Here is a 12,200-nt window from a genome sequence, read left to right as displayed (position 1 = left end):
ATGAGTAGTAGAGGCGGAAGAGAATCTGAATGTAAGTGGATCCACGCTGTTCAAACCTGTGTTGTTCAAGGGTCAGCTGTACATTTTGGTGATTCAGTAATTTTGTGTTTAGAAGCAGTATCTTTATCTGTATAGCCCTTTCTAGTTGATACTGTACTTTTCCATGTATTCATGTAATCCCTACATACACTGTCTAGGTAGATTGATGCCCCTGGCGTGGTCGGTCCAGTGGGGAGGCTAGGAGAGCAGACCTGGAGCCATGCTCCCTGGGTTTGTGTCCAGCTCTACCACTTCCCAGCTGGGTGGCCCCAGGCATCTGGCTGACCCCCCTCTGTGCTTCAACAGCCTCTACTTCAGAAAGGCGTTTTGAGGACTGAATAAGTTAATTTGTGTAAAGTTCTAAACTGGTGCATAAAGAACATGGATTAATATTAGCTATTACTATAAATTATTTTTGAAGCTTCTTATCCTTTGATATTTTCAAAATTTAATTCCTAATTTCAGAGGGATTGCATGCAAAGTCCATATTTCACTGTTTTTAAATGTTTCCCTGCCTCTGGTTCCACCCTGTCCCAGAGTGCTGCCAAGACTGGGGCACTGAGCAGGCAGGCCGGTCTGAGGGGACCCTTGTCACCTTTGGGAAGAATTCTCCATGGGCCCTGCCTGGAAGTGAGAGCCACGGAGCCTGCCTGTGTGCCCCTCTCCTCCTCATGCCTGGGCTTCTGCGTTCCCTGCAGGACCTCAGACGTGGCTGGCTTCTCCTCCTCCTTCCCGGGGAGGGCCTTCCTCTCTGGTCCCACGCTCCTCCCTTAGCCTCCACTAGTCAAAGGCAGGGGTGATGTTTCCCTCCTCCCTGTAATCCCAGCACCTAGTAGCACACCCAGCAAATGAATCTGCGTGTCTCGTATTTAAGACAGTGGATGAATATGAAATAAAAATATCCCTTTGGCAATTCTTTTGGTCACGTGGTGTTTTCTCCCGCAGGCAGGAAAAATACTATTGTATTACAAGGCTCGGACCAAAGATATCCTCATTCGATTCACTGCTTGGTGTTGTATTCTTGTAAGTAAGCAGTGTTCCTCACTAAAATTCCTTTCCTCCTTCACATGTATAAAGGAATAAAATGTTTAGCAACACTGGGATAGCCATTGTCACCACATGACAGCAGGTACCATTTTCTTCACTTGAATAACAGAGAGGAATACATCTCCACCTTTGCACAGACTTATTTTCTTAGGAAAATGTCTTTATAAATAAGATAGTGTTTGCCATGAGACAGCCAGGAATGCCTGAATAAATGTGAGGTATGGGCTCTGTGTGAAGGGCTGTATCAGAGAGACTGGGTGAATCTGACCAGGTTGCAGACATCAACTTCCAGATTATGCGGGAATGAGAGTTTTGCAAGGCTGACCCTCTGTGCATTTCACCCTGACCGTAGCCATGCGTCCTCTCAGGAGTCACTGTCATTTAATCAATAAGCTTACCGTCTTCAACTCAGTAGAATGCGGAAGAGATTTGGGGAGAATGTTTTTTAGTTCATACATTTAAAAAATACGTTTCCAGTTATAAGAGAAAAATATAAAGCCCAATTTTTAGCCCTCTCTATGTGATTAAATAACTCATATATATGGGTGTTGAAACCCAAGTGTTTTTTGAGATAGTATAAAATGTTAACATCCTTCTCTTCCCCATTATAGGGGCTCATTTCTGTTGCTCTGACAAAAGTTTCTGAAAATGAAGGCTTTATTCCAGTAAACAAAAATCTCTGGTATGTATGGAAAAAGCCTGATGTTTTATGTTTGTTATGGATGGTTGTTCATGTTGCAATTGGATGTGCTCTGCATGAGCACTGAAACACCTCCTTTGTCCCTCCCAGGTCGCTTTCATATGTCACCACGCTCAGTTCTTTTGCCTTCTTCATCCTGCTGGTTCTGTACCCAGTTGTGGATGTGAAGGGGCTGTGGACGGGAACCCCCTTCTTTTATCCAGGTAAGTCACCAACCCCAAACAGAATTGGTGATAGTGACCAGGGGGACAGGCTCAGGGAGCTCTGGAGCCTCCATGCTGGGATCTTGAGCCACTGCCCTGGCTGGAGGTGTCCAAGAGCCAGGCTGAGGGAGGAAGCGGCAGCGGCCACATTGTCCCAGGTCACACCAGACATCACTGGCCTGCTCCACAGTAGTCCGCCCTGTTTTCACCCACGTGTGTTGTGGAGTCGTATGACAGTTTGTGACTCCACCTATTTCTTCAGGCTATACCAAATTGTGGAAGAGTAGAAATGATTTGGGGCACATTTTCCAGTTTCTGGTTCTTAATAATGAGGTTATGCTTGCTTTCTTAATATAAATCCACTACCTTAGAGATTGTACATTAGAAGAAATATCAAGAGGTGATTCCAAGGGATACAGGGAATGATTTAGATGCAGCTCCACCTAAGAACTAAGAGACAGACCAGATCATTTCAATGCCTCATTTCAACCCTTTGATTCTAGGAATAGTTACATTCTTTGGACCTCGGGTTTTCTGCCTAGAAAATATAAGTTATTAATAATAATTTTACCTTTCCTTTCAGATTTAGCATTCAAATCATACTGCTATAAAGTGAATATTTTCTAATAACTTTTTTTTTTTTTTTTTGAGACAGAATCTTGCTCTGTTGCCCAGGCTGGAGTGCAGTGGTGTGATCTCGGTTCACTGCAACCTCTACCTCCTGGGTTCAAGTGATTCTTGTGGCTCAGCCTCCCAGGAAGCTGGGATTACAGGTGCATGCCACTACCCCGGCTAACTTTGTATTTTTAGTAGAGACAGGGTTTCACCATGTTGGCCAGGCTGGTCTTGAACTCCTAGCCTTAAGTGGTCCACCCACTTTGGCCTCCCAAATTGCTGGGATTACAGGCGCGAGCCACTGCACCAGGCCTTCTAATAATTTTTGATACAGTTTATACTTAAATACCTAAGATACGCATCACTTATTTTTGGCAGGAGCCAGTAATGGAAGTGCATGCTTTCTGTTTTTCCATTGAACTGGCTTCAAGAATTAACTAGATGATCAGATGTGACTCCTCTGTGAGAAACATGATCTTCTGTATGTCTCTCTTCTTAAGGAATGAATTCTATTCTGGTGTATGTTGGCCATGAAGTGTTTGAGAACTACTTCCCCTTTCAGTGGAAGCTGGAGGACAACCAGTCCCACAGGGAGCACCTGACTCAGAACATTGCTGCCACTGCCCTCTGGGTGCTCATTGCCTACATCCTCTATAGAAAGAAGATTTTTTGGAAAATCTGATGGCTCCTGCTGACACGTGCTGCTGGAGGACTCTAGTGGGCCTGCAGGGAGGACTGAAGCAGGCTTTGTTAAAGGGAAGCATTCATTAGGAAATTGTGTTTACAGAATATAGGGGAAGACGCTGATGTCCTCAAACTGGTTAACTGTGACACGGCTCCCCAGGACTCTGCCTGTGTATTTGTGACTTAACAGATTTGAAATGTAATTGTGTTTTCCTCCATTTTCTGTGGGAATGAATGTATGGAACTTCATTCCAAGGAGATTGGCTTTAACTTTCCAAAAGGGAATTGCCATGGGCGTTTTTCTTCCGTGTTAGATGAAACAATCCGAGCTCTGCTTTTTGCTGACCTTATTTCCCTGCCAACTTCCTTTCCACACATATGCACATACCAACACGAAATGCCATTTCTCCTACTGCAGCTGCTGTGAAGCTTACTGGATGTGATGTATCATAACTTTGTCTATTTTTTTTTTATTCAATGCAGTTTAATGTTTCCAGAAAGCCAAAGTAATTTTCTTTTCAGATATGCAAGGCTTTGGTGGGTCCAAACAATGTCTAGCACAAGCCATTTTTTCTTATCCTCTCTCAGAAAGTTAAAATACAGATGTGTTATTCCCAGCCCCTATTGCCTATCTGTCTGTCTTTAGCCATGGGCCATGGGAGTGGCTGTGGGGAGGGCAGGCACTGCCTATGCCCGTGGGTCTAGCTGAGCCGTCCCTGCTGTGTGAGGTGCCGGGCGAGACCCTTGGCTAGCTTGGGCCTTGGCTTCCTCATCTGTGAAGTCAGAGGGTGGGGATGACTCTCAGTTTCCTTCTAGCTCTTAGACATGATGAGGTGACACATCGATAGCTTTTCTGAAGTCTTCAGAAAAAAAGTTTTATTACAGAAAACTCTTCAAAATAAATGATAATGAAAACTTTTAAAAACTCTCATTGGAGTAAGTCTTTTCAAGATGACCCTCCACGATGGAGGCGACGTTCCTGCTTGTCATCACATAGCCAAAGACGTTGTTTCTTAGGCGTGAAATCGGGGACACAGAGACACACAGCACTGTTGGTGGGAGGCGTCGTCGTCACCCTCCTGAGTGTTCTGTGGGGATGTCCTCTGTGAGGAACATGTGGTCACAGGGTTGTGCTTCACCCACCCTTCCCTGGTGAGATGGGCCTTAGCCTGTGCCGCTGCCTTCAGCCTCGTCTCTGCACGGCAGCCTTCTGTCTGTTCCTGGCTCTGCCCTGTGCCCTGAACTCTCATCCGGCTTGTACCTGTCTGCTGGACCCCTCCACCTGGAGGCCAGCCCTCGTCTCAGCCTCAGCCCTACCCTCCTCTCCTCAAACACAAAGCGTTTCCTCTTAGGTTTCCCTGGCTTTGTGAATGGATCACGCGTCTTTAGGTATAAACCTGCTGTCATCTTTCTGCCCGCCTCACCTCCGCCAGATCTCCCCAGTTCTGTGTCCGTCTTCCACCTGCAGCTACTCCGTTCTCATTGCCACTGCCACATCACTCAAGTCCAGACTCTTGTCATCATTTTCAAACCAGCCTCCTTCCCTCATCCCCGCCTTCTTAAAGCCACCTCTCCATTGCCACCGGATTAAGCTTTCTTCAGCCAGATCACCTGTCTTTGAGAAACTTCCATTGAAATGGAAACACCTCTGCCTGGCACACATACTCACCTTCTTTATTCCCACGCATCTTTCCAGCCTCCCCTCCCCTCCCCTCCCCTCCCCTCCCCTCCTCTCCCCTCCCCTCTTCTTCCCTCCCCTCCCATTCTAAATTCAGCCCAGCGGGGCTTCTCCTGCCTCCATCACATCACAGAAGTACCTCCTGCTTCTGGTTTCAATTAGAGCCTTCCTGGATTGCCTTTTCCTCTGAATTTTTTCCTATCTACATTTGATCTATTGTTTTTAAACCCCTTATTTCTGAGGTACCTTCTCTAATCTCTTATTCTCATCCCCAAATAGTGTTTTCTTCCTCTGGGTTCTTGGAATGTTATCAATCTCACAGCATTTAGTGCTTTTTGGCTGGTGTGACTTTTACTTGTGTGCATGTGCAATTTCTAATTTCCCACGCTAGACTGTGAGCTTCCTAAGGCAAGAATCATGCCGTGTTCGTTTGTGTATTCCTCATGGCGCCAAACAGTGCCTTGTACATTGCAGGCACTAAATAAACATTTTTAAAGCAAAGCGATGTGGATTTTTAAAATAAATATTTAAGTGTTGTAAGAGGAGCGTATGTCCAGGGTGCCCATGAGAACGTTCATGGCGTTGTGGGGACAGTCGTCGTTCCTCCTCCTGCCACCCTTTCCTTGCAGTGAGTCACTGTGGATGGTCCCATTTGTGTCATCCCAAAGTTGAGCAGGGAAAGCTGAGTGGGGCCTCTCCAGGTGAGTTTTCTAGAAGCATTTCTCAAACTGGGTGTTACATCAACTAGGGTGTCTTGAGCTGTAAGAAACTAACTCTGGAGTCAGCTGGGCTAGAGGGGAGCTTCTCTAAGTCCCGCGAGAGGCCAGACCTAGCTGGAGCTTGCTGTCAGCTAGCTGAGGCTGCTGCTGCCGCAGGCCTTAGGTGCCCCACACCAGCACAACATTCATGGGAGGAGAGTGCATCCCGCTGGGGGGGTCCCATAATCCCTTTTGGCTGGAAACCCCAGAAACCTCTCAGCCGCCGCCCCTCCTGTCCCATCTGCTTGTCCCAAGACCAGCAGGGGCAGGGAACTGTGATGAACCAAGCCCATGGCTGTGTGGAGGAAGGTGACCCCCTGCACAAGACTGGGTTCCTTTGGAAAGGGAGGAGTGTTGGGGTGAGGGGCAGAGCAGGGGAGCTGTCATGGGGCAACACCCAGTGACAACTGCAACAAGTGATGACATCTCACAGGGAGGCACGAGCTACTAAGCATGGAGCAAAAAACACTATTCTGCACAGTGGGGAGAAAAATGTGGCTTTTTATATTTTTTTTTGCATTTATGGTCCTAATTTCTTTTTTTATGATTTTGGTTTTTTTCTTTATCATACTTTAGATTCTGGGGTACATGTACAGATCATGCAAGATGTTGCATAGGTGCATTCACAGCAAGGTGGTTTGCTGCTTCCATCCCCCCGTCGCCCATACTGGACATTTCTCCCCACATTATCCCTCCCCACCCTCCCTTCCACTATCCCTCCCTTAGCTAACCCCTCAGACCCCAGAGTTTGATGCTCCCCTCTCTGTGTCCACGTGTTCTCATTGTTGAATGCCTGCCTATTAGGGAGACCAGGTGGTGTTTGATTTTCTGTTCTTGTGTCAGTTTGCTGAGAATGATGATTTCCAGGTTCATCCATGTCCCTACGAAGGACACAAACTCATCGTTTTTTATAGCTGCGTAGTATTCCACGGTGAATATATGCCACATTTTCTTTGTCTAGTCTATCACTGATGGGCATTTGGGTTGGTTCCAGGTCTTTGCTAGTGTAAACAGTGCCACAGTGAACATGCATGTGCATATGTCTCTTATGACAGTACAATTTATAGTCCTTTGGGTATATGCCCAGTAATGGGATTGCTGGGTCAAATGGAATTTCTATTTCTAGGTCCTTGAGGAATCGCCACACTGTCTTCCACAATGGTTGAACTAACTTACACTCCCACCAACAGTGTAAAAGTGTTCCTATTTCTCCACATCCTCTCCAGCATCTGTTGTCTCCAGATTTTTTAATGATTGCCATTCTAACTAGTATGAGAAGGTATCTCAATGTGGTTTTGATTTGCACTTCTCTAATGACCAGTGATAATGAGCATTTTTTCATATTTTTGTGGGCTTCATATATGTCTTCTTTTGTAAAGTATCTGTACGTATCCTTCGCCCACTTTTGGAGGGTTTCTTTTTTTTCTTTCTTTCTTGTAAATCTGTTGTAGTTTTTTGTAGATTCTGGATATTAGCCCTTTGTCTGATGGGTAGATTGCAAAATTTTTTCCCATTCTGTTGCTTGCTGGTTTGCTCTAATGACTGTTTCTTTTGTTGTGCAGAAGCTCTGGAGTTTAATTAGATCCCATTTGTCTATTTTGGCTGTTGTTGCCATTGCTTTTGGTGTTTTAGTCATGAAGTCCTTGTCCTTGCCTATGTCCTGAATGGTTCTGCCTAGTTTTTCTTCTAGGGTTTTTATGGTGTTAGGTCTTATATTTAAATCCTTAATCCATCTGGAGTTAATTTTAGCATAAGGTGTCAGGAATGGGTCCAGTTTCTGTTTTCTGCACATTGCTAGCCAATTTTTCCAACACCATTTGTTGTCAAAAATTAGATGGTGGATCTTTTCCCCATTGCTTGTTTTTGTCAGGTTTGTCAAAAATTAGATGGTTGTAGATGTGTAGTGTTGCTCTGGAGGCCTCTGTTCTGTTCCGTTGGTCTATGTGTCTATTTTGATACAGTACCATGCTGTTTTGATTACAGTTACTTGGTAGTATAGCTTGAAGTCTGGCAGAGTGATGCTGCCAGCTTTGTTCTTTTTGCTTAGGATTGTCTTGGCTATGCGGGGTCTTTTTTGGTTCCATATGAAGTTTAAAGCAGGTTTTTCTAGTTCTGTGAAGAAGGTCATTGGTAGTTTGACGGGGATAGCGTTAAGTCTATAAATTACTATGGGCAGTATGGCCATTTTCACGATATTGATTCTTCCTAACCATGAGCATAGTGTTTTTCCATCTGTTTGTGTCTTCTCTTATTTCCTTGAGCAGTGGTTCATAGTTCTCCTTGAAGAGGTCCTTTACTTCCTTTGTTAGTTATATTTCTAGGTATTTTATTCTCCTTGTAGCAGTTGTGAATGGGAGTTTCCTAATTCCTATTTATAATAAAGTGAATATACTGCCTGTTAGATCATAAAATGTATCTTTTCATGGCCGGCAGAGGGCATCTTTTGTAAATGCATAATAACCCAGTTTGTATCAAAGGGTATTGGCTTAAGTGAAATTTCAACGTGCTGTTACTTTTTCCTTACAATGTAGTTCTGTTTTCCCCATAAATGGAAACATTTATTTGGTAGACAAATGGACTTTGAGAAAATTTCTCAGCATATCAAACTGCCTTTCACAAAGAGATCTTTGTATGGGTCGTAAGACCACTAGGAGTAATTGGATGCAGTGGCACATGCCTACAGGCCCAGGCACTCGGGAGGCTGAGGTGGGAGGATCCCTTGAGCTTAGGAGTTCGAGACTTCAGTGAGCTATGATTGCACAACTGCATTGCAGCCTGGGTGATAGAGCAAGACTCTGATTCTAAAGAAAACAAAACGAAATTAAGGATAGAGCTTCAAAAGTGCTAAGCAATACACCATATAAGCCGTGACCATATTAATAGTGAAGCTTCTGGCATAATTCCAGCTTTTGGAGTCTTTAACACACCTCTTCTTAAGCTTTGAAATTAAGTACAAAAACATTACCAGGGTTTGTTTTTTAGCTACATAATTGTGTAATCTATCAGTTTTTACTAGAATGTAGTAAGTCAGCATTTTTTTTGTCTTGGTAATCAGTTTCTGTTGAGCATTCATTCCAAAATTCTTCTTCAAGCTACATGCATTTCCAAATTCAAAGTGAATGGAAATGCTTGGCTGGGCATGGTGGCTTACACCTGTAATTCCTGCACTTTGGCCAAGGTGGGTAGATCACTTAAGGTCAGAAGTTTGAGACCAGCCTGGCCAACATGGTGAAACCACTTCTCTACCAAAAATTACAAAAAAGCCAGGCATGGTGGCAGGCACCTGTAATCCCAATTCTCTGGAGGCTGAGGCAGAGAGTTGCTAGAGCTTTGGAGGCAGAGGTTGCAGTGAGCTGAGATGGAGCCACTGCACTTCAGCCTCAGTGACAGAGCAAGACTCTTGTCAAAAAAAAAAAAAAAGGAACCCAACAAAAAACAAAGTTACTGCAAATGCTAGATGTTTGCATTATGCCATAAAATGCCTCAGATATAAATGCCTTATCCATTTGTGTTTGTCAAAAGACTGTAATAGACAAAATGTGGCATCACCTTGCTGGCTTTTTCCCCCCAGAATTGCATCCAAAGTGCTAGATTGAGGACAGCTGGCCTTGCCCACTGCCAGGAGGAGCGCATAGCTTCCCACGGTGTCCATTACCATTTGGGGTTCAGTGGAATCCTATAGAAATCATTGCAGCAATGTTTACAATAGCAAAGACCTGGAACCAACCCAAATGCCCATCGATGATAGACTGGACAGGGAAAATGTGGCACATATACACCATGGAATATTATGCAGCTATCAAAAATGATGAGTTCATGTCCTTTGTAGGGACATGGATGAACATGGAAACCATCATTCTCAGCAAACTGACACAAGAACAGAAAATCAAACACCGCATGTTCTCACTCATAGGTGAGTGTTGAACAATGAGAACACTTGGACACAGGGAGGGGAGCATCACACACTGGGGTCTGTTGGGTGGAAATAGGGGAGGGACAGCACAGGGTGGAAAGTTGGAGAGAGATAACATGAGGAGAAATGCCAGATAAAGGTGAAGGGGAGGAAGGCAGCAAATCACACTGCCATGTGTGTACCTATGCAACAATCTTGCATGTTCTTCACATGTGCCCCAAAACCTAAAATGCAAAAAAAAAAAAAAAAAAAGCAGTTGTTTTTCTGATTTTCCGCTCTTCATGGTCAGCTGTTCTTGTATTTTGTCCTATACATAGTCACACCTACACTTCCATAAATGAGATTTTCTATTGTGATATTTGGTCAGTCTTAGCCAATCTTAGCGTCATTTGGCTACAAACTGGTGCCTCCCTCTGACTACGTCCTGTGCGGCTCAATCCACAGCTGGTTGAACAGAGGTATAGCCTGGCAGTGGTGATTCTTTCCTGTCAAAGGACACCAAGAGGACACTGGCCACTAACACTGTCACAGCAGGGACGTGCAGCGTCAACAGAGCGCAAAGGCTGGAGGCGTCATAAAGGGTGGGGTGCGCCATGGGGGAGGAACTGAGGGGAATGGTGTCGGCGTGACCAGCCACCTGGATTCTGTTACCTGACGTTGTCCGGAGGAGAAACAAACCGTCTAACAGGAGGCAGCGATGCAAGTTGTAGGAAGGTGCCCACCGAAATGTGGCTTGCACAGGCAGGAAAGCCCTGGCGCGAGGGCTGGGGGGGGACAGCGAAGCAAGGGATGCAGCTCTGTGGCCCCGCATGCCTGCCAGTGTCGTTCCAGAGGTGGGGTCGCGCTAAACCCACAGGGCTGGGCGGGGCTGAAGATGGGCTTCCAGATCAGTGTGAGAGGCTGCTCCCAGCAGATGGTTTGGCCCCGGCGGCAGCTTAGCGTCTGGACCATGTCACGCGGGCTCCCGGCGCTGTCCACCGCCCCACCAGGAATGCGCTGGCCTCTTCTGCTGCGCGTGGAAACGAGAAACCTGGCCTCAAAGTCGCTGCTGTGAGACCACTTGCCGGGCCCTCTGGGTGCCCCCACACCCCACGTCCCCCCAGACAGGGTCTTCTTCTGTCACCCAGGCTGGCGAGCAATGGCTCAGTCATGGGTCAATGCAGTCTTGACAGTCTTGACGTCCCTCAAGCCATTTTCTCCCCTCAGCCTCCCAGGTAGCTGGGACTATAGGCTCGCCACCTCGCCTATTTTTTTTTTTTTTTAACTTTTTTTCTTTTGGTCTAGAGACGGGGATCACTCTATTGCCCAGGCTGGTCTCAAACTCCCAGACTCAAATGATCCTCTGGCCTCAGCCTCTCAAAGTGCTGGAATTGCAGGCATGAGCCAGTGCTCTGGCCCTTTAGACTTTTGGCCTCCGTGCCACCCCTCCGGAATGCCCACCCCTAACCAACCTTCTCTCTCTCCTCCTGCTAATGGCCAGGACACAGCCCCCTCCAACACCTCCTGCCCCTCCACTGTTGAACTTCACACCCAAGTTTATGTCACCACTCCGTGCCCAGGACCTCGGATGGCACCAGCTGACGGTGGCATCCCATCTCTACAATTTGAGGTTTCACACATATTCACAAAAGACCAGGGGGTACAGGACCTCCAACCCAGGCATCCGTGTAGGTGAAGACTCCCCTCTTCCTCTATCCACCACTGGGGAACCCCGGCCATTCATTTGGCTACAAACTGGTGCCTCCCTCACAAGCATACACACGCACATATGTAAAAGCACACACATACACACACACCCAAGCACGCATGCGCACATTCACACAAGTACAAGCAAACATACAATGCATACAGATATAAGCACACACAACCCCACACACACACCTAAGTGGACATACACCCAAGCACACACACAAACACATGCACAAGCACACGTGCACAAGTGCACAGAAACACAAGCACATACACACAAACATGTACATGCATAAGCACACACACAGGCACACATGTCCAAGTACACATGCACCATTGGACACAAGCACACAAACATGCACGAGTAGACAAGCACAAGTGCACACGTGCAAGTACACAGACACAAGCATACACATACATGCACACACACAAGCACGCACACAAGCCCACATGCATGCACAGAGACCTTCCAAGCACTCCGCCTAAAAGGAAGTCAGTGCGACTTCCTGCCTAGGTCCCGCAGCCAGAGCAGCAGCAAATGCCCCAGGAGACTGCCCTTTCTGCTTCCCGGGCCTCTGGGCTCTCTGGCAGGCCCGGACCAAGACTTATTGGATCCTGGGCAGGGGCTGTGATAGAGGCTCCTGTGTGAGATGTTTGACAGCAGAGGGGCAGGAGGTGATGTGCCCAGGCCATCTGTAAGAGGAGAGAGAGAGGCCGCTGGCAGTGGGTGTTCAGTAGGGGTGGCCACAGAGGCAAAAGCCTAGAGGCCCCTACTCCCAGATGGGCTCCCAGCCAAGTCTTCTGAGGACCCCATTAGCACAGCCAGGAGGGAAAAGAGTATAGAGGCTCTTCAAAAAATTAAAACTAGAACTGT

The 12,200-nt window shown here is 46.5% G+C and overlaps 1 protein-coding gene and 1 pseudogene across 2 annotated transcripts in view; both read left to right on the top strand.

The window, feature by feature from the left end:
- The window catches only part of HGSNAT (heparan-alpha-glucosaminide N-acetyltransferase), a 58,222-nt gene extending 54,317 nt beyond the window's left edge, over positions 1-3,905 (top strand). For both annotated transcript variants that reach the window (XM_074383813.1, XM_039463370.2), the window contains 4 exons: positions 985-1,062; positions 1,698-1,768; positions 1,877-1,989; positions 3,105-3,905. In XM_074383813.1, coding sequence (XP_074239914.1) covers positions 985-1,062; positions 1,698-1,768; positions 1,877-1,989; positions 3,105-3,286 — 444 coding nt within the window. In that variant the 3' untranslated portion in view covers positions 3,287-3,905. The remainder of the gene's footprint in view (positions 1-984; positions 1,063-1,697; positions 1,769-1,876; positions 1,990-3,104) is intronic.
- A 396-nt stretch (positions 3,906-4,301) lies between these two features.
- On the top strand, positions 4,302-5,467 carry LOC120361542 (uncharacterized; annotated as a pseudogene).
- The last annotated feature ends 6,733 nt before the right edge of the window (positions 5,468-12,200 follow it).

The sequence above is a fragment of the Saimiri boliviensis genome, chromosome 13 (assembly GCF_048565385.1).
Source record: "Saimiri boliviensis isolate mSaiBol1 chromosome 13, mSaiBol1.pri, whole genome shotgun sequence".
Lineage (NCBI taxonomy): Eukaryota > Metazoa > Chordata > Mammalia > Primates > Cebidae > Saimiri > Saimiri boliviensis.
Note: the sequence above shows the minus strand (reverse complement) of the source record. Positions and strands in the feature narration are given on the sequence as shown.